The sequence below is a fragment of the Bos indicus genome, chromosome 10 (genome assembly GCF_029378745.1).
Source record: "Bos indicus isolate NIAB-ARS_2022 breed Sahiwal x Tharparkar chromosome 10, NIAB-ARS_B.indTharparkar_mat_pri_1.0, whole genome shotgun sequence".
NCBI classification, from domain to species: domain Eukaryota; kingdom Metazoa; phylum Chordata; class Mammalia; order Artiodactyla; family Bovidae; genus Bos; species Bos indicus.
In genome coordinates this window covers 7,696,357-7,719,518 of record NC_091769.1, presented here as the reverse complement: position 1 = coordinate 7,719,518, position 23,162 = coordinate 7,696,357, and the positions used below count along the sequence as shown (strand labels likewise).

The window sequence follows — 23,162 nt, the reverse complement described above, 5'->3', positions numbered from 1 at the left end:
ACGGCAGAGCCTGGTGGGCTGCCGTCTATGAGGTCGCACAGAGTTGGACACTTAGACACAACTGAAGTGACTTAGCCTCAGCAGCAGCACAGAGGAGACAAAACTGAACTTCCCACAGGGTTGACCTGTCCAAGGTCACAGAGTTCAGAAATGGTGAAGCTGAGACCAGAAAATCCAGTCTACTGACTCCCAGTCAGACAGCTTTTCCTCTGTGTGACACTGCTCCCCACTTCTAGAAGCCTGGAGGCAAAAACCTAGAACGGACAGTGTGTATCAGGAAGAAGTTTCCACTAACTCTCCTGAAACTTTTTCATTGAAAGTATGCTTATTTTGAATGTCTGTGAATCCCTATCCTTATCTAACTGGAGCCACAATTTGGCTAAAAGCATGTTTTTAATAATCTTAGACATACAGTGAGTCTTCAGTGACTTGCAACCTGTCAACTTCCAGACATGTTAAATAACCTTTAAAACTTAGTCTTTAGAGCTTAGAGCTAAAAGGCACTGTGAAAACATTAAACAATCCTGGAAAACCCCCTTTTAAGCAATTTTGAGGCCAAATTAGTGCATGTGTCACTGGATGTTCTTCTACAAAGTACTGATGAAAATCCTCATTCTTTGAGCTCTGTAGGTAGTTATGTATAAGTGATCAGAGATAATTAACACCAACGACCATTAACTCCAGGTTTATTTTCTACAGAGATAAGAGAGCTGAAACATATCAGTCCATGGAACAATACTGTTGCTTGATCACAGTGCAAAGCATTAAGTCAGAATCTACCTCAAGGCATCCGGGCATTGCAGTATGCATCCAGCAAAGGACAAAGTTCTGATTCCCCTGATACAGAGGCCTAAGTGTAAATACTTTCTTTATCTCCACTTTCTCCTTGGAGAAGCCAACATTTCCTTGTAACATAAAAAGTCTAAAAGAGTCAGTGCAATTTTCAGAGACAACATACCTTCAGTGATCACACACCCATGAGTTAAAAAGGAGACTGCTGTCATAAACCTGCCATCTAGCTTAGTGAGCAATGGACTTCAGTCCAACATGCTGTGGGCATGTAGGAATATATAATTACACATTAATTAATAATAATAGTAATAATTATAATCACTGGTGTAGGGTTGGGAAAAAGATCTGAGGATACTCTGAGGAAAAGGAAGTTGGTTTAAGTCTCTGCAGCTCCCCCAACATCCATACCAGAGAGACGAGAAATTTTAAAATAATCTGTAATTTTCCAAGAGATTTCCTGGGAGGCTCTGAGGAAGAAAAAGGAACAGCTGCCTCCCTAGTGCCTTGATGCTGGCTGTGGGAGCAACTTTTTCTCAATTCTTCCACTGACAACACACAGGTTGATTCTTCTCCCATTACCTTAGTCCTAACAAGGCTGCAAATGAGTTATTAAAAATATAGTACCCAAAGCTCATCTCTAAGAGAAGGGGCACAAATAGACCAAGTCTGACTCTTACCTTTTGGCTTCCTCCAGGTGACACAAATATTCATAAGCGATATTCTGCCGCCTCCTCTCATCCATCTCCTCTGCAGAGAGTCTTTCATCATCTACAATAGCTGGAAAGAGAGGATAACATCACATCACTTGGAAGAACAGTGTTCAAATCATGAGACGACCAACTAGAAAAAACTCACATGCAGCTCAACACTGAACACTGAGAGATGGGAGTATTGAAACATCAACCACAGAAAGAGAATTGCCTTTGGATTTTACAATGTTATATTATTTCTAGCAAAAACTGCAATACTGAAGTATCAGTCTGTTCAGCTGCTCAGTCATGTCTGACTCGTTGCAACCCCATGGACTGCAGCACGCCAGGCTTCCCTGTCCATCACCAACTCCCGGAGCTTACTCAAACTCATGTGCGTGGAGTCGGTGATGCCATCCAACCATCTCATCCTCTGTCACCCCTTCTCCTCCCGCCCTCTGAAGTATACATGGACATTACACAACAGAAAGAGAATAGCGATCAGACCTCACAGATGTGATGCCACAGGATTTAGACAGCCTCAAACCAACTAGAGGATGGTCTACCAGCAACTGTCCTCAACAGGCTTCTAGAACTGGTCCAGTGGCTCAGAGAATCAGATTGTCCTGGAAATTCTGGGGTGGAACAAAGAATCTGCAAGGACTTGTGTTTTCCCACTCCTAGAGGGGATTGAGGCATCTCATTCAATCCCAATCCTATTTTACAGATGACAAAGTCACTAAAATCCCTCCCTTGCTTATGTCTTGGCCTTTACGAGGCTTTCATGGTCAACAGGTACCCAAAAGAAAAATGCAATGGAGACAGCCAGGGAGCAGAGTCTTCAGGCCCACACCCTTTATTCCAACACGAGCCTAGTTTATAAACTGCCACACTTCAGCCCTGCTTTTCTGTAGAGGACTCAGCCTCCCTGCTTCCTGACTGCACTTCCTCTGCTTGTGGCCTCAACAGTACCCGGCAGCCGCCAACAGTCACATCAGCCAAGTTTTGGCTGCCTATTTACAGGACAACACTTCTCTCTCATAAAAAGAATCCTTTCCCCCTCTTCGGTCCTGAGTGTCCATTCTGATGGCTGTAAAATGAATTTGGTTTCTCGCTGGTTAGATTTCTCATCTAATGAAGACAATGTGTGTAAGCAGCACAAGGGGCAGGACCGTCGGGGTTTGCTCTTTTGTTCCCCAGTCGCCAGCTCCAATCAGCCGTTTAAACGGGACCCCTGGGCTTCCCTTGTGGTTTAGACGGTAAAGAATCCTCCTGCAATGCGGGAGACCTGGGTTCGATCCCTGGATTGGGAAGATCCTCTGGAGAAGGAAAAGGCTACCCACTCCAGTATTCTGGCCTGGAGAAGTCCATGGACTGTATACTCCATGGGGGCGCAAAGAGTTGGACAACTGAGCGACTTTTACTTCACTTCACTCCCAAGCAGAAGAGAGGATATGAAGGTCACTCATTCATTCCCCAAGAAAGGCCAAGCACACATCCGACTAATGAGGCACCTGAAACATCAATCTGGCAGGCAAAAGGAGTTAGGAGCAAGATCTGAACTCTTATTGGGCAAGTACAATGCTCAACACTTAAGATCTAAAAATAATAACCAAATCCTCAAAGACTTCAAAAGAAAGGGGAGATTATGTTTTCATCAATATGTAGATATAGATACAGCGACCCCGTGGACTGTCACCCACCAGGCTCCTCCGTCCATGGGATTCTCCAGGCAAGAATACTGGAGTGGGTTGCCATTTCCTTCTCCAGGGGATCTTCCTGACTCAGCAATCGAACTTAGGTCTCCTGCATTGCAGGCAGACGCTTTAACCTCTGAGCCACCAGGGAAGCCCAGATATAGATATAGATATGTATAAACATATATATATATAATATACATATATAAAATACACACACAAATATATAAAAGACAGAATACCATAAGCATGGGAATATGTACTAGATGCTTACTTATTGAGCACTTAATTTCCTTCAAGGCTTAGGCAGAATTTAGTATGCAGTGTCTCATTTAAGTCTCAGGACTCTCTCTGAGGCAGGTATGTAATCTATCACACTTTACCTCTGAGCAAACAGCCTGAGAAGGCATTTGCCCAAATGAAGAGCAGAGATATTAGAGCTAGAAATATTAGTCTGGGAGGGAAAAAAGCGAGTAGAGAACTTCAGGAAATGTCTTTGTTTATGGGTGAGGAAGAAAAGGAAACAGCAGAAGAGGCAACTAAAGAGCCTCTTGATGAGGGTAAAAGAATAGAGTGAAAAAGCTGGCTTAAAACTCAACATTCCCCAAACTAAGAGCTTGGCATCCAGTCCCAACACTTCATGGCAAATAGAAAAGGAAAAAGTGGAAGCAGTGACAGGTTTCATTTTCTTGGGCTCCAAAATCACTGGTCATGGCAACTGCAGGCATGAAATTAAAAGACACTTGCTCCTTGGAATGAAAGCTATGATGAACCAAAGGTTTGTATAGTCAAAGCTATAGTTTTTCCAGTAGTCAGGTATAAATGTGAGAGTTGGACCATAAGGAAGGCTGAGCACCTAAGAATTGATGCTTTTGAATTGTAGTGCTAGAGAAGACTCTTGGGAGTCCTTTGAACATCAAGGAACTCAAACCAGTCAATCTTAAAGGAAATCATTCCTGAATATTCCCTGGAAGGACTGATGCTGAAGTTAAAGCTCCAATACTCTGGCCACCTGACGTGAAGAGACGACTCACTGGAAAAGACCCTGATGCTGGGAACGATTGAAGGCAAAGGAGAAGAGCATAGCAGAGGATAAGATGGTTGGATGGCATCACCCACTCGATGGACATGAATCTGAACAAACTCCAGGAGACAGTGAAGGACAGGGGAGCCCGGCATCCTGCGGTCCATGGGGTTGCAAAGAGTCAGACATGACTTAGCGACTGAACAACAACAACGTCCCTCCCCCGCCCATTCTCCTCACTGTTACCAAAAGCCCCTTTGTAACACACAGTCCTACTGATGTTATTCTCTGTCTCCAAACCTTCGATGGATCTTCATTTCCTACAGAACACAGCTCTGGAAGAGAACATGTTTCCTCTCCTCCCCTACGTGAACAACCACTTTGCAGTGAACCTTCACAAAGTGGGCTAACCATCATCCCGAAAAGAATATACTTCAAAATTATGGTTTCCTCATTAGGGGTCACCTTAGAGGATACCTCGCATGCCCACACAGCATCACCTAGTCCTCTCTCTTCACTATTCCTAACAGTTCATTCCCAGGACACCCCATGACTACTAGTTTCGTATTTTAATTTCCGTCTAAAGAATGCCTCCCACTTCTCACAGGATATTTTCATGTTTTGGTACCTTCATACATGTTAAAAGCTTGAAAGCAATAGCAAACTCCTAGTCAGAGTCCACCTGCTCATTTTACCCTCCTCAGGGGGTAAGGGAGGGGTCGCCTTCAAAAGGAGGCACTCTGCCTGCCACCTTCCTTCCGCCTCAACCAGCCCACCCAGGAGGAGGCGAGAAGCACCAGCAGGACTGTGCTCAGACCTCTGCCCCCCAACTGCCTCCATAAGCCATGCAAGATCCCACCAGCCCAGGGCTACGGGGGGCTCTCAAACACTGAGGTCACCACCCAAAGAGAAGATGTGACTTCATATTTGAATTAAAACACACACTCGCCACAAAGCTTTACCTTGCTACTACAATGTACTGGCTATAGCTGATGGAATTCTACCCATCCTTAAGGTTTAACTCCAGGACCACTTCCTTCCCAAAGTCTCCCCTGATGGATTCTATTCACAATGTCCTCTCTTCTGGTACCGAAACTGAGCAGGACCCAGTGGGGGCCTCCTGGGGACAAATTCTTTACATGTCTTTCGTTTCTTGTTTGCAGGGAAAAGGTTTCAGCCTCCTAGACCTTTCTTCCCTGAGTACCAAAGGACAGATTCCAACAGTCACTAATCAGGGAATGGAGGAGAAGCAGGAAAAAAAGGAGCAGTCAAGAACCAATAATGCATCTATAGGGCAGGATCCTGGTTTCTCTTCAAGGAATATGTTTAACAATATATTTGAGTTCTTCTGCAGAACCAAGGCCCTCGCTCAAGAGGATAACTTCAGGCAGAGAACAAGATTCCCGAAGCACCGCCCTAGTAGCGCATCAACAACCAATCAGAAGAAAGCCACATGCCCCTCAGCCCTCACCCCATGTTCTGCCCATAAAAACTGCTCCCTGAAAACCATGAGAGAATGTCAGGGTGCCGAGCATGAGCCACCCAATCTCCGCGCGTGGCCCTTTCGCTGCTCCAGACCCTCAGGTTTGGGTTTGTCTGGGCTCGCTGTGTGTCTTCCTGTGCGCATGAACCTGCATTCTGCGCCCGTGCCGCCTCCACGGCTTTAACAGTAAATCCTAGGAGACAGGCGTGTGTCCTCCAGGTGTCAGCACACCTCCCTGCAGACGCTGCACACTCCATGAAAGTACTGACGGGCTTTAAAATATCTACCTGGGGTACTCTTATTTGCCCATTTATGTTGAATAAAGGATGTGGTCACTGATGAAGGAAATACAGCACTGTTCTGTAGACTTCACTCGACTAACATTCAATTCACAGATTCTATGAGCCAAGCAAGAGTCAGAGCACCAGACACGGGGCAGTGAACAAAGCAAAAACTGCATGTCCTCATGGCACATTGTACACATTCCTTCCTTCCCTCCTAACCTGGCCCACATCCCTGGCCACTCCTCTTCCAACCACACACACTTCAACTTCACCTTCCTTCCTTCATGACCTATTGTGTCAAAGTGAACACCAAGGTTACGAGTGTGAGAACGTCTTAATTACAACAAAAGCAGATCTCTCTGGGCCACAGAGGTTGCCTGCAAATATTTCTGCATTACTCAACATTTACTAAGTAGCAACTTCTGATAAGGGACACAGGCGTGGATACTAACCCTGCCATTTAAAGAGCCTTCACAGAGCTGATAAAATACACCTCAGCATGACACTCCCACCTATAAAGCACTTTTCCATATTATTGTGTGGTTTTCGTCATCTCCCTGAAAGACAGGCGTTATCTCTTTCTTACAATTGAGAACAGGGTCAAGCCAGGGGAAGGGACTGCCATGGTTACTGCTGGGTCAGTGGCGGAGCCAGGGCTGCAGCTGAGGGCCCCCAGTACCCTGGCCCTGCTCTTTGCCCAGCGCCACGCTGCTGCTGCCGAAGTTGAAAGGGCCTTGTCACTGTCAAGCCCAAGGGAAGATCACTAAAGTGCCTTCAAAACTGCTTTTTAAATTGATTAACTGAGACTTCCTCTAAAGTCCATCTTTACTTGCTGCCTTGAACACTAAGAAACACAGGATATCGTGAAAAACTACTTCCTGAAGTATTAGCAACTCACAAAACACTTGCTGTAATGTTAGCCAACATTGGCTAAAGATGGTAAAGCAAGCACATTCTATGGAAATCACAGTTCAGTTCAGTTACTCAGTTGTGTCCGACTCTTTGCGACCCCATGAACCACAGCTCTCCAGGCCTCCCTGTCCATCACCAGCTCCAGAGTTTACCCAAACTCATGTCCATCAAATCGGTGATGCCATCCAACCATCTCATCCTCTGTCGTCCCCTTCTCCTACTGCCTTCAATCTTTCCCAGCATCAGGGTCTTTTCAAATGAGTCAGCTCTTTGCATCAGGTGGCCACAGTACTGGAGTTTCAGCTTCAACGTCAGTTCTTCCAATGAACATCCAGGACTGATCTCCTTTAGGATGGATTGGTTGGATCTCCCTGCAGTCCAAGGGACTCTCAAGAGTCTTCTCCAACACTACACTTCAAAAGCATCAATTCTTCGGTGCTCAGCTTTCTTTATACTCCAACTCTCACATCCATACATGACTACTGGAAAAACCATAGTCTTGACTAGACGGACCTTTGTTGACAAAGTAATGTCTCTGCTTTTTAATATGCTGTCTAGGTTGGTCATAACCTTCCTTCCAAGGAGTAAGTGTCTTTTAATTTCATGGCTGCAGTCACCATCTGCAGTGATTTTGGAGGCCCCAAAAATAAAGTCTCTCAGTGTTGCCATTGTTTCCCCATCTATTTCCCATGAAGTGATGGGACCGGACACCATGATCTTCGTTTTCTGAATGTTGAGCTTTAAATCAACTTTTTCACTCTCCTCTTTCACTTTCATCAAGAGGCTTTTTAGTTCCTCTTCACTTTCTGCCATAAGGGTGGTGTCATCTGCATATGTGGGGTTATTGATATTTCTCCCGGCAATCTTGATTCCAGCATGTCTGAGGTTATTGATATTTCCCCGGCAATCTTGATTCCAGCTTGTGCTTCCTCCAGCCCAGCGTTTCTCATGATGTACTCTGCATATAAGTTAAATAAGCAGGGTGACAATATACAGCCTTGACATAGTCCTTTTCCAATTTGGAAACAGTCTGTTGTTCCATGTCCAGTTCTAACTGTTGCTTCCTGATCTGCATACAGGTTTCTCAAGAAGCAGGTCAGGTGGTCTGGTATTCCCATCTCTTTCAGAATTTTCCACTTTGTGCTGATTCACACAGTCAAAGGCTTTGGCATAGTCAATAAAGCAGAAATAGATGTTTTTCTGGAACTCTCTTGATTTTTCGATGATCCAGTGGATGTTGGCAATTTGCTCTCTGGTTCCTCTGCCTTTTCTAAACATTATAGGGTTTATTCAGAGGTTTAAGGAACAGAATGAGTTGGTAGAAAAGCTTTCGAAATAGAACTATGAAGTCAGAAACAGAAGGAACCCTAAAGAGTTTATTTTCCTAAGAACACCCACAAAATCCACTGTGAAAAGAGACCCAGACCGTCTTGACTCATGAAGGAGTTGGCACGGTCACTTGTTCACTTCAGCTACTCTACTTGCCCCTTCACACAGGAGACCAAGGCCACCACCTCCTTTGCGTTAAAATGTATTCATTTGTTCAACAAATATTAGAGGGGTTGCTCTGTGCCAGTCTGTTCTAGGGAACAACACACCAAGTCCCTCATGAAGTTTTTATTAAACAACTGAAAGTCAAAGTGTTAGTGCTCAGTCCAATCTTTTTTGACTCCATGGACTGTAGCCCACCAGGCTCCCCAGTCCATGGAATTCTCCAGGCCACAATAATACTGGAGTGGGTAGCCATTCCCTTCTCCAGGGGATCTTCCCAACCCAGGGATCAAAGCCGGGTCTCCTGCATTGCAGGCAGATTCTTTCCCGACTGCTGGCATAACTACAGGATGCTTAGAGAAGTGGGGATATACTGGAAGGAGCATTAGCAAGAGTCACAAAACCAGGGATGGGAACCCCCATTTTACAAAATGGTATTAAGGAAAAACAGGTTGAGAATATGATATGAATCATCAGTTCATAGAAACATGCCACAATTTAGTGTTTGATGGACACACTGTTATTTTGCGTGACTCAATATTTCTGTAAGGAACTCTGAATATCCTCAGGTATATCATTCGACTCAAATGTGTACTGAACCATCTTGTAAGAGTTAAGACTGAGCTCACCTGGGTGATAGACCCAAAGCCTTGACATGGGAGATTCACTTAAATGGGTAAATCCTCACTCTCAGAACTTAGAGAATGGCTACCAGAAATGTGTACCCCAAGGAAGAGAACTGATTCTGAAAGCCTCAAACTGGGAAAAGGGGTGGGATACCAAAAATGAGAGCACCCCAAGTCTGAGATTTCTAGTAAGCTGATACTCAGTAAACTGACCCGTGATATATTCTGGCTTCCTACCAGCTTCCTGAAGCATTTCACAGCTACTTAATCTGAAGTTTTACAGGACCACATGATCAAACTTCCCTAAACTGAAGTTTCTTTTGAAAAACAGGCAAACCTGGGGTTGAAGTTGTTAGCAACCTGAAACACATTCCCAGGCACTCCAAAGAAATTGAAACGACAATAGAGACTGCCATCCTACCTGTTACAGACATTGAGTTTCACCAAGCCATGACAATTATGAGACCCTGAGTACACAGGCTGACAGTTCATCCATCTCCACATCTCCACCAAGTGCCAGGTAAATAGTAGGTGCTCAGTAAAGTCTGCTGATTGGTGTGCACTCAGCTTTGTGCTAACCCACTCCAGTATTCTTGCCTGGAGAATCCCATGGACAGAGCAGCCTGGCAGGCTACAGTCCACAGGGTCGCAAAGAGCTGGACACAACTGAAGCGACTCAGCACACATGTATGCAGTTTTGTGCTTGATAGACAGAGATGCTACGTCCTTCACAAGCTTAGTCCTACTAAGTCCAAGCCCTGATGTTAATACAGCCATACTGTTCAGATCCCAAGGGAGGGGGAACGAATTTGAAGCCTACCCTGGAACTTCTCATGCATCAGCCATTTCTAAGGACTCTCCAGAGTTATAAATCCACACACAACTTCAGAGGATATTCAAAGTACACGTGGCAGTAAGGGGCTGTGGCCACTTCCCAGAAAGCCCTAAATCTTCAAGTTCAGCATTCCAAGGAGAATTTCCTAGTGGAAAGAAGGGTAACCAACAAACTACAGTTTCCTTACAAGTGTTAGGGTCTCTGATGAGCTACCCATGTGTGCTTTTTCCAGTAAGGTTTGTTGTGGAGTCACTGAGCCATGTTCGACTGTTTTGTGACCCCATGGACTATAGCCCACCAAGCTCCTCTGTCCATGGGATTCTCCAGGCAAGAATGGAGTGGGTTGCCATTTCCTTCTCCAGGGGATCTTCCCAACCCAGGGACTGAACCCAGGTCTCCTGCATTGGCACTGATCCACCAGGGAAGCCCTCTAGTGAGGTTACTGAGGCTCAGAAGAGATAGATTTTTCATCATAATTTCTTAGAAAAATGAGAAACATTTCAGGCTTTGTGAAACGTTTATCCCTTTCTGCAAACACAGTTTAAGTATATATAGCTTTAAGATCAACATATGAAAAAGAGTTATTTGATCCCACTTTGATGCAAAAGGTGCCAAACTTTTCCCAAGAACGTGATCATACTTGAGTACCTAAGATGCCAATCTGTTTCTAACAAGCCCGAGATCTCAAAACCCAGGACAACTTTTCAGAACAGGACCTCATTCTACATCTCACACATGGGAAGAAAATTAATTTTGGTCCACTGTGCAAATTTGACCAAGAATGTCTTTTTTCTATTTTAAATAACATGGAAACTCAAAGCAGACCATGAAGATGTTAAGATCCATACACAGAAGTGGCCAACCTGAAGTCGAGCAGGTCTGTCTGGGACTTTGCTCAATTTGGGAAAAAAATTAAAAGCAATTATTGCTAGATTTGGTATTTTGTAGTCAATTATAATGGCAAAAAAGCATTTGGGGACAAAACCACCTCTTTAGCTACCAAATAGGCACAGGGAAAGTTCCATTTGCTCTCTACCTGCTCCTACACAGATTTCAGTAAGGAAGAATGGAGTATCAAGTTTCCAAAGCCAATATAAGACTTTTTAACCCTGATTGTTAAAATTACAGAAGGAATTATAAAAATCTTAAGCCTAGATGAGCTTCTAGTATTTTTAAAGGAGGGGAAAGGAATTCAACTTATCTCACTTGGATATGAATTTTTTATCCTTAAGATGGTCAGTGCAAAAACACTCCAATTTACAACTAGTCCTAAAATGATTCTCCCTGCTTTCCATAGAAAATGAACATTTTAAGGACACAGACATTTACTTACACTTTGATACTTCATGGAATGATATTTTACAACTGTTAAACAGACTTAGCAGGTTACGTAATGATGGCTCCTGGGCTGTTCTCAAGGAGAAGTCAGTCCCTGGTAACTTTCTGTCCTTGCCCTCTCAAACTATTCCAAATGACCTAGAATATCAGAGAATACGGCCACAAAGCTAGGAGTCTTAGAAGACAATAGAATAGGAAAGCGTGGCCTCATTTCTCCTTGACTACTAGCAGAAAAGAAAAAATAAATCACAAACAGTTCAAAGGTAAGAGCAGGAAAACAAAAGAGCTTCTTGGTTGAGTTTTTCTGTTTCAGGCGCATATGCTATATTTCTCTCATTCACGTGAGCGCTTCGTGATACACGCATGAAAGTAGCATACGGAAGGGATTAACACCTAATGATCACTTACCGCATGCCAGATACTTTACATATATTATCGCTTATCCCCCTTTAAGACAGGAATTTGAACCTCCACTTTTCTGATGGGAAAGAAATGCAGAGAGGTTGGGTCATTCTGGCTTAGGCAATTCTAAGATCACAAGGACAGTTCAGTGGCAGAGCTGGGATCTGAAACAACCCTGACTCCAAAGTTCTGGAATCTCTGGATTCCAGTTCTACCTTACCTAAGTGCCACTGCCTCCCTGTATGTAAATGTTTGATAACTGGCCCAGCGGCCATTAGACTGTTCTGAGGGTGCTATTAATGGTTATTACTGATATCTCATTAATCAGCAGATAGATTTACATGACTTTTATTTTATGCAGAGTACATCATGCAAAATGCTGGGCTGGAAGACTCACAAGCTGGAACCATGATTGCTGGGAGAAATATCAACAAATTCAAATATGCAGATGATACTACTCTAATGGCAGAAAGCTAAGAGGAACTAAAGAGCTTCTTGATGAGGGTGAAAGAGGAGAGTGAAAAAGCCAGTTTAAAACTAAACATTCGAAAAACTAAGATCAAGGCATCTGTCCCCATCATTTCATGCTAAATAGATGGGGGAAAAGTGGAAACAGTGATAGATTCTATTTTCTTGGTCTCCAAAATCACTGCAGATGGTGACTAAGTCCACAAAAGTAAAAGACACTTGCTCCTTGGAAGGAAAGCTATGACAAACCTAGACAGTGTATTAAAAAGAAACAACACTGTTGGAAAAGGTCCGTATAGTCAAAGCTATGGTTTTTCCAGTAGTCATGTACAGATGTGAGAGCTGGACCAGAAAGAAGGCTGAGCACCAAAGAATTGATGCTTAGGAATTGTGGTGTTGGAGAAGACTCCTGAGAGTCCCTTGGACAGCAAGGAGATCAAACCAGTCAATCTTAAAGGAAATCAACCCTGAATATCCATTGGAAGGACTGATGCTAAAGCTGAAGCTCCAGTATCTTTGACTACCTGATGTGAAGAGCCAACTAATTGGAAAAGATCCTGATTCTGGGAAAGACTGAGGGCAAGAGAAGAAGGGGGTTGCAGAGGATGAGATCATTGGATGGCATCACTGATTTAATGGACTTGAGTTTGAGCAAACTGAGGGAGATAGTGAAGGACAGGGAGGCCTGGTGTGCTGCAGTTCATGGGATTGCAAAGAGTCAGACACAACTTAGGGACTGAACAACAAAAAACACAATTTTCCCTGCTGGAAACCATATAAATTAATGCTATTATCTTGAAAAAGTACAGACAGTAAAATTACAGGCTTATTTCTCAGAGATGTAGAAACCTCAAATGTAGTCCAGCAAAGGAAAAAATATTAAGATAGTATTCAGTATTGCCAAGTTAGACTACATTAGGAATGCAAGAGTTGTAACAAGACCAAAATGAAAACCAACAAAAAATTAAATGACACCACTATGTCACGTCATAAGCAAAATGATATGGTCAATAAATGCTGAGAACACATTTGAGAAAATTTACCATGTTTTCTCTGAGGCACCCATCTGCATTTTACTCCTCTTTCCTCACAAAAGGTTAATTTCTATCTAACTTGTCAATCATGCCTGATTTTTATGAGATTTTTATTTTTATTTTATTAACTTTTTATTTTACTGAAGTACAGCCAATTTACAGGGCTTCCCTGGTGGCTCAGCAGTAAAGAATCCACCTGCCATGCAGGAGATACAGGTTGGGTCCCTGGGTTGGGAAGATCCCCTGGAGTAGAAAATGGCAATCCACTCCAGTATTCTTGCCTGGAAAATCCCATGCACAGAGGAGGAGATGGTGGGCTACAGTCCATATGACTTAGTGACTAAACAGGAACAAGAAGACAAACATTAATTTACAATATTGTGTTAGTTTCAGGTGTTACAGCACAGTGATTCACTTATACAGATATAAATTCTCTTTCATATTCTTTCCCCTTATCAGTTCAGTTTAGTCACTCAGTCATGTCCGACTCTTCGCAACCCCATGGACCACAGCATGCCAGGCCTCTCTGTCCATCACCAACTCCCGGAGTTTACCCAAACTCATCTCCATTGAGTTGGTGATGCCATCCAACCATCTCATCCTCTGTTGTCCCCTTCTCCACCTGCCTTCAATCCTTCCCAGCATCAGGGTCTTTTCAAATGAGTCAGCTCTTTCTCCTTATAGGTTATTATAAAATATTGACTATAATTCCCTGTGCTATCCAGTAGCAATGATTATATGTTAATCCCAACCTCCTAATTTATCCGTCTGCAAAGACTTGATTGTTTAAAAGGGGTGTGGCTGAGAGGGAAGAGCAGTGCTCTGGGAGCCTGTAACAATGTCATACTCCGTGTCCTCATATGTCAAATGGGAATAATGCCACTTAACCCCACGAAGCTGTTGTATGAGTGTTTTTTAGAAACATTTTATCATAATGTATATTTCAAACTATTTAATAGCTAAATTCTTGTGTAATCAATTACTAAATGAGTCTGTTGTCATTCAGTTGCTAAGCTGTGTCTGACTCTTTGCGACCCCATGGACTGCAGCATGCCAGGCTCCTCCATCCTTCACTCTCTTCTGGAGATTGTTCAAATTCATGTCCATTGAGCTGGTGATGTTATATAAGACAGAAAACTTATAAACATAAGTATAGTAAAGACAACAGATAATAGGATAGTTTTTCCAAGGATAATTGATTATATTCAATTTTTCCCTCACTTAGTCTCCCATGTAACTTGCAAACTGAATGTATTTGAAGCTATATAAATTTTTAAAAGCACCATTTTAATTTCACACACACATATACACATACTGTATACATATATATATGTGTGTATATACTGCTACAATAATTATATAACATTTTGTTATTATATAAACTATAATAGGGGAAAAAAATCCTAAAAGGAAACATCAAAATGCTAAAGCATTTGTTTCCAAAAGGAGAGCTCTGAGTTTCTTCCTTCACTTTTTGATTCTTACATATTCCAAATACTCTACCCCACTGATGTGTATTACTTTAATTATATAAAAAATAAGAAAGGATTCTATTTGTTTCAATGTTCAGTTACACAAAGATTTTTAAAATATGATGAGAACTAAGCCTTCATGCCAGTTCCATTGAGAAAGATAACTTTCATGCACCTAGCTGACTCATTTGAGCTTCAAGAAAGGGATCACAGGGATTAAAATTTGTGATGAATACTTAGCTTTAAGGTGTGAAGCACATACACACACACACACACACACACACACACAGAAGTTCAAAGACAGCAGAGAGGAAGATGATGCACCTCACCACTCTGGTGGAAGGTATGCTGAGCTAAGGAGAGAGAAGGCGGGGAAAGAGGTAAGTGAGAGGAATGAACAGGAGGGGACTGAAGCTGGAGAACAGTGAAGGCAGTGCTGAACCTCTGGGACTCGAAACCCTGTAAGTCTGAATAGAAGAGAACCTCGGCCACGCTTTACAAGAGCACAGCGTGGCAACAGAACGAACAGGATGAAGAAGAGCCTGGTACGGGGGAAGGACAAGGAAGCCAACAAAGAGCAGCCAACTCACTCAGTGACTTCAGACGGTGGAGGTGGAAACTGCACGTGGCCCAGCACCAGAAAGGCACCCCTTCCTGCGCCAACTTCCATAAAGTCAAGTTTGTGTAACGAACAAGGAAAACATCATGGAGGCGTCCCACTGTTGTGGGATATACGAGGAGTGAACGTTAAATCTACACATGTATTTGGCAGAGGAGTTTAATAAAACAGACTCAATCAGAAGGCTAGGATGGAGAACAGAAGGGTACTATTAATGCAAGCATATGCTGTTTGTTAGTGAGTGTGAATTAACACATGATTCAGGATAGTCGATTTTTAAAGCATGCCAAAAATTCAGCTCTCTAGTGGATCATACTATGCAAATGGAGGTATGTTGCCAACACAGTCATGGCTGCAGAATACATTTCAACTTGACTTTGGGCTAAAGCAGTTTAGGCTAGTTTTAATGAACAAGAGGGTCTTAATGGCATTTAAATGGGGTATGAAAGTCAGCATCAGCTCACACATTAAGGGCTTGGGGAATACTGGATTTGTGAGACGTCATCAAGCGTTGCAGATGAAGCCACCATCAAAGAGCAGGACTTCAGTCAGGCACTTTGGTTTCATAGACATCACGGAAGGGGAAAAAGTGGAAATGGTGACAGATTTTATTTTCTTGGGCTCCAAAATCACTGCGGACGCTTGCTCCTTGGAAGGAAAGCTACGACAAACCTAGACAGCATATTAAAAAGCAGAGACATCACTTTGCTGACAAAGCTAGTCTAGTCTAGACTGACTAGTCAGTCTAGTCAAAGCTATGGTTTTTCAGTAGTCATTTACAGATGTGAGAGTTGGACCATAATGAAGGCTGAGCGTCAAAGAATTGATGCTTTCAAATTGTGGCACTTGAGAAGACTCTTGAGAATCCTCTGGACTGCAAAGAGATCAAACCAGTCCATCCTAAAGGAAATCAACCCTGAATGTTCACTGGAAGGATTGATGCTGAAGCGCCAATACTTTAGCCATCTGATGGGCCAACTCATTGGAAAAGACCCTGATACTCGGAAAGATTGATGGCAGAAGGAGAAGCGAGAGGCAAAGGATGAGAGAGTTAGATAACAGCACCAACTCAAAGAACATGAATTTCAACAAACTCGGGGAGATAGTGGAGAACAGAGGAGCACGGCATGCCGCAGTCCATGGGGTCTCAAAGAGTCTGACACGACTGAGCGACTGCAAACAATCAGCACATCACTTAGCTCAAATGACTGACCCAGCCCTATCCGATAGATGGACAAGTATTATCTCCTCCACTTGACTAAGTGTTAAATGGGCTAAGCTATTTGCTCAAGACCCCAGAGCTAGTAGGTTACAGAGCTGGTTTGTATTTAAAACAAACTCTTGGCTTCTATTTAGTTTTTACTGAACTTTTGGAGGTACCCTATTATATTAGAGCAAACATATTTTTATTCTTTTAGGTCAACAATACAGGGAGCAGTAGGAGGAAATGGAATGGCCAATGTGGGAAGGGAGTTGAGTTGGCAAGAGGGGGTGAAGCCAATATCAAGCTTGCAGGCTGAAGAGAATGTATACAAACCGTGATTTTGTAAACCACTTGGAAAGTGGATGAAATACCCTGGGAACGTCTCTCTTGTGGGAAAGAATTTACCCCACTAGGGCAACAAAGCTGAAAACATTTTGGTTTTGGCTTGTTGTGTGCTTTTTGTTCCAACACACAGAACTACTGCTCACAGAAAAGTACAAGGACCAAGATTAGAAAAGTGGATGTACTTATAAACATCATGAAAGACACCACGGCTTTTAGAAATTACAATTCTTTAGCCCAAAACTCCAAAAACTTTATACAGCAGCCAGGACAGTAACCACCTTAAACATAATTCATGTTCTTCTGCTTTAGATTTAAAAGAATAACTGAGCTTCCCTGGCATTTCCTTTCTGCCTGGGGACTGGATCGCTGTTCTACATGTGAATGCCCTTGCACCACAGGTCTAACATGGATCAGAGGAGATAGCCGAATTGTGTACCAGCACTAGATCCTTAGAGGACCTGAATACAATTTCAGAATTAAGTCATTGTTTCCACTCCAGAGAGGAAAACCCTGCTAGCATTTGGGCAGCAGACACATCCACATTTATGAAGCCAAGTGAGGATGGAAATTTACTCTTGCAATTGATCCACTAGGTACAAAGTGCTGGCAGATAATTAGAGAGATGCAGTCTTCAAATGCCTTCCAAGCGGCTTATAATTAAAACCAATAAATACAACAAGAACAGAATGTGTTTCTTTTGGTAAGTGGCAAAGTCTCTAACGTGGTTCAACAGTCGCAGAGCACGTCAGGAGTGCAGGGAAGGCACTGGATGACGTGTTAGAAAGAATTCTGTGCCCCAGATGGCTGGTCATCTAACAGAGAACACGTAACATCGGAGAGAAGTTGGGAAAACCTTTGGAAAAAGGACCAACCAATGACGGGACAAAGAAAAGAAAAGCCAAGGGGAGGAGAGTATTCAATGTTAGGACCGCTCAGAGCCAGTTTCCCAGATCAAGTCTGAAGTCAGGTGATGAAGGAGGGAAGAGAAAGCTGGACCAGAAACACAACGAGAGAAGACAAGAAGGCTAACAAGTTGCACTTTCAAGAGGCACCATCGTGCTTTGTCTCTGCTCCCATTCCTCAGCCCTCCGAGTCTCCACTCCTGCCCAGTCCCTCATCCTTCTCAATCCGAACTTTTTAAGGAGAGGAACAGGGAGACGGTCCAGGATGTTGTACAGCTATCAGTGGTAAGACCAGATGATAGCTCATCATCCAGGAGCTGGGCAGACTTTCGTTCTATTGATAAAAGCTCTTTCAACAAGGTCCACGCGGCACATACACATAACTGTATATGTGATTCCACATATAGCTCATTGGACATCAGTTGTCAAATCTGTGACTTCAATCACTGTAATGACTGTTCATTTAAATACATAAGGGACTTGGTCCAATGGTTAAGCATCCACCTGCCAATACAGGGGACACAGGATCAGTTTCTGGTCCAGGAACTAAGATCCCACATGCTGAGGGGCAACTAAGCCTGGGCCCCATAACTACTGAGCCCACGCACCCTAGAGTCTGTGCTGTGCAACAAAGACCCAGCACAGCCACAAAAAATAAATAAATACATAAAATTAAAAAAAAAAACAACCCTCAAACCAAGGTCCTCATTTTACCAGTTCACCAGTATTCTGAGCCAACAACAGGGCATTTTCTTGGAACATGCAGAGTTGCATCCATGGGAAGCAGGGACGGAGTTTCAAGTGACAGCCCTAGATCTGCTCTTCAGCGTCCTTGCTTCGCCATTCCCTCCCCCAGGGCTCCATCCATCCACTACCGTTCTGAACGCTCCACACGTCAGAGCCTTGAGCAGCTCACATGGCTGCTTGCCCGCTGAGGTGGGCTCCGTTGGAATGGCCCTGGGCAGCTCCAAACTCTTCTCTACGCCAGTCTTCCCTCTCTCATGATTTCACAAGGGTGGCATGCCAGAAGGAAAGGCAGAGAGAAGAGGTCCAGAAAGAAAAGAAAGAAGCCCGAGAGTCTTGTGTAGTTGAAGCTCTGCTACACAAATGACTTAGAAGAGGGATAAGCAGAGGGGCTGGAGAGGCAGCTGGGGAGGCTTTGGCTTCTAAACATCCATACTTCCACGGCCCCAGAGAAATTTCCATGATACAGTTTTCCCCAGTACCAACCCATAACAATCCTGTGATATTAGTGTGATTCCCACTTTACAGATGCAGACAGGGAGACCTGGGGCAGCTGAGTCATCTGTCCCGGATCACAGCTGATGGGTGGAGAGCACAGTCTTGCGTCGTGCGCTCCTTGCCGCACACTGCTCTCAGGAGAGGCAGACCTGCCTGTCTGAACCCTCCTCTCTTGACCTGCACACAAACCTAGGCTTCTCCACTGCATATTAATGAGCTATTCTGCAGAGAAATAACCCTAGATGCAGAAGGGAAAAAAACACACAGAAAGAACTGGGGATAAAGACAGGTATAGAGGGGCATGGCTCGAAGCCCAAAAAGCATGAATAGTCTCATTTCAGACTCGCTCTTAAAGATAACCATCTATTTTGCATTCTACTCCCCAACTGATCTGTGGTTCAGGATTTAAAATATAAGAGTCCCCACCTCTAAACTTAGTGAAACTGGTATTCCAGGCAGATGTGTACCCTGCAGGCACCGGGTGTCACAGCGAGGGCAGCGTGGGCAGCAGGGCAGGCTCCCTGGCACCCACACTGATGCCAGCTTGGCTCACGCTTGGCTGCCTGTTGAAGAGGAGGTGTCAGGCCTGGGAAGCATCTCGACCTCTGAGGCCCTCCACCCACTATTCCTGCAGCACTGGAGTCTGCCTCTGCCCCATATCACCACCCCTTGCCGTGACCCACAACAACCTGACCCCTTTAACCCATCAGCGCCTGCAGACCCACTGCCACTGTGCTCCTGAAGCAGGGGAGCATGTCAGGAGGAAAAAAATGCAGAGCAAAGAGAAACCAGAACTTTCTCATTCCATCTGGTTTCCCACATCTTTTTTTCAGGGGTGGGCTGGTTTTCAGCTGGATGCTCCAACTCTGTTTGACATTCAAGTTGTCCAGTGCCCTTAGAAGGTAATTTATACCAATTTGCTAGATAACACTGAGCAAACCTGTTATGTACACACTCTGGCATGTAAACCCCCAGAGTTCTTTGATTCTAAATAAGTACTTGGCATGAGCCAAGGTATTTAGTCAAGAATCATAGAGACCGGAAGCAGTGGTTTTCAGGGGCTGCAGAGAGGGGAGAAGGCAAAGCTAGTGTTGAATGGGCACAGGGTGGGTTTGGGAAGCTGAAAAAGGTCTGCAGATGGACAGTGGCAATGGGTGCACAACAATATGAATGCACGTAATAAAATAACTGTATATTTAAAAAGGGTTTGTACATAAGGTACATTTGTGTATATTTTATGACGATTGAAAACAAATGCTTACATGGCACTTTCTATATGCCAGGTACTGCTCTCATTTCTTTGCAAATGGTAACACATTTAATATTCACAGTCTTCTGAGGATTATAATTGTTATCGTCATTATCCTGGCCCAGCATACACAGTTGGCAAGAGGCAGAGCTGAGACTTAAGCTGGCGTTCCAGCTCCATCACCTCACCCTTAAACTGCTGCTCAGTTGCTTCTCAGCAAGACAGAGAGCTGGGTTTGGGGAACTCACCCATCAACTCACACAGGTACAGAAGAGCAGACCCTATGGTCACAGATCATTGGGAGAGTCCTAAAGACAGCAGACCCCTACTGATTAACAGGAACAGATCTTAAATTGAATTTGGCCTAAAGAGGTAATTTCACAGAACCACAAAATTTCAAAGTAGCAAAGGCATCTCTCTGGTCTAATTTTCTTTTCAAAACAAAAACTACTGCTAAACTACAACAGAGACATTTTCTTTCTTCTATTTCTTATATTTATACTTTCTTTTATTCCTAGAAAGTACACAGAATTATGGTCTACAAAAGAAGCCAACTGTAGGAGGTCAAACAGATGAAAGTTCAAAGTCTGGGAGAAACCACCTGGGGCAAGTCACTTAATCTCTGGGTTTTACTTCCTGTCTGCCCAATGGGAGTGCTTTTAAATCTATCGTCTCTTTAATAGTATTAATGGCTTAATATTAGTTTAATTTATATAAAAACACTTCCAAATATTTAAAATACTCTTATCCTAATCCCATCCACTTGGAGGTTGCTCAAAAGAAAAACAATATTGAAATAAAGTACTTAATAGGTCAATAAAGATCACATCCAGGTCTCAAACACTGTTCCTAGAGTTCCCACCAGTTCTTCACACAATGTGATTCATCCATCTAAAGGTATGACATTCAGTGTATTTCACCTCTTTTCAAGGGAAATGCGTTTCCCTTACTGTCAGCATTCTGCACACCTCTCCCAATATCACAGTGGGCAAGAGTAAAGCCAACTAAAGAGCTGAGCACATCATGACCAACGTGAACCCCTCTAGCCCAGGGCTACGGTTTCTCTACCTTCCCTCTCATTATAGTTCATTATGTGTATATTTCTTAAGAACAAGGGCATTCTGTTACATGAACTTGGCATAATTATCTGAATCACGAAACTCAATAATTGATATGACACGACCATCCAATCCACAGTCTATATTCAAGTCTCACCCCTGTCCCAGTAATGTCCTTTACAGATTTCTCTTTGTCCCATGCGTTTCACTGCCCTGTCTCTCTAGCCTTCTTGCATCTGGAACTGTTATCAGTCCTTGTCTCTGTTGATCTTATATTTGAGGGGATTACAGACAATTAATTCGGTAGAACGTCCACCAGATTCGTCTGATGTTTCCTCCTGATTCAGGTTGTGAACCTCTGGCACTTAGACAACAAAACTCAAACTGTACGCTTTTAAGAGACTCAGATCAGGAGGCATGTGACGTTGGATTGTCTCAATATGTGTGCCTGCGAGCATGCCAAGTTGCTCGGTTGCGTTTGACTCTTTGCACGAGTGGCGCTGCCTTTAATCACCTGGTGAAGACGATGTATGCCAGGTTTCTCCACTGAATACTCACTCTTTTTCCCTTTGTGTTAAGTAATTGACTTGAGGGGAGATACTTTGTGACTATGTAAATATCCTTTCCTCATAAAAACTTTGTCCACCAAGGTCAGCATCTGCTGAGGATTTTCTAACTCCATTATTCCTTCTATCTTGAAGCCATCTACAGTAAGAAAGAGCTTCCTTTCTTATTTGTTTATATCTGTTTTGAATTTTATATTCAATTTGGTATCTATATTTAAAAATTTGACATATAAGGAAAAAATACCAAAGGAACTTTGAAAAAATTTCTTAAGTGTCAAGAAGAGATTAAAATTTTATACAAGTATCTCATAAATTATATCTCATAAAATTAGAGTCTGTCCAATCAATGTGTTAAAACTTCAGCCATCAAGCCTACAGCTGATCACCTGCTCTACGACAAAGCCCTACGTGCACTTCAGATATGGAATACTGGGTTGTGTAGCGGCTGGCATTTATATGTTAACTGACTAGGTTTTGTGCTAGTGGTCTGACACGGAGTTACTAAACTTCACCAACAACTGTGCTAGACAGACGACCTAATTTACCTAGGAGTAAAATAAGGTTCTACTTTGTCAACAAAGGTCCGTCTAGTCAAGGCTATGGTTTTTCCAGTGGTCATATATGGATGTGACAGTTGGACCATAAAGAAAGCTGAGCACCAAAGAATTGATGCTTTAGAACTGTGGTGTTGGAGAAGACTCTTGAGAGTCCCTTGGACTACAAGGAGATCCAACCACTCCATCCTAAAGGAGATCAGTCCTGGGTGTTCATTGGAAGGACTGATGCTGAAGCTGAAACTCCAATACTTGGCCACCTGATGCAAAGAGCTGACTCATTTGAAAAGACCCTGATGCTGGGAAAAATTGAGGGCAGGAGGAGAAGGGGACGACAGAGGATGAGATGGTTAGATAGCATCACCAACTCAATGGACATGAGTTTGGAGAGTTGGTGATGGACAGGGAGGCCTGGCATGCTGTGGCTCATGGGCTCGCAGAGTTGGAGACAACTGAGCGACTGAACTGCACCGAAAACAAGGTTCAGAGAGCTAGGGACTTGCCCAAAGCTCTAGGGCCAGGCAGCTCAGATTCAGCTGTGGTTCTAAACCACATGCTCTTCATGAACAGTTCAGTCCCCTTATATATATACAAGAGGACAAAGTTGAACCACAGTTGATCTTTAAAGTTCATGTATCACAGAAACCTTTGCTTCCAGTCATATAACTATTATACTGAAATGAAGTTCTACACGGAGCAGATGATTTAAAACTCCAGAAATTATTAACTTGTGTATGTCTTCTCACTCTAAATAGTGACATTCTCCCTGAACAGTCCCTGCAGAAAAGACTGACACGGTTTACTTAAGCTTCCACTGCATGTGTCTTTAGATTCAGGTAGCATGAATTCAGTCTTTATTCCTGTAATCATATTGCT

At 43.3% G+C, this 23,162-nt stretch overlaps 1 protein-coding gene across 1 annotated transcript in view; it reads right to left on the bottom strand.

Annotated features, from left to right (window-relative positions):
- The window catches only part of IQGAP2 (IQ motif containing GTPase activating protein 2), a 309,664-nt gene that overhangs the window by 259,841 nt on the left and 26,661 nt on the right, over positions 1-23,162 (bottom strand). Inside the window, exon 2 of the mRNA XM_019968069.2 lies at positions 1,470-1,569. Coding sequence (XP_019823628.1) covers positions 1,470-1,569 — 100 coding nt within the window. The remainder of the gene's footprint in view (positions 1-1,469; positions 1,570-23,162) is intronic.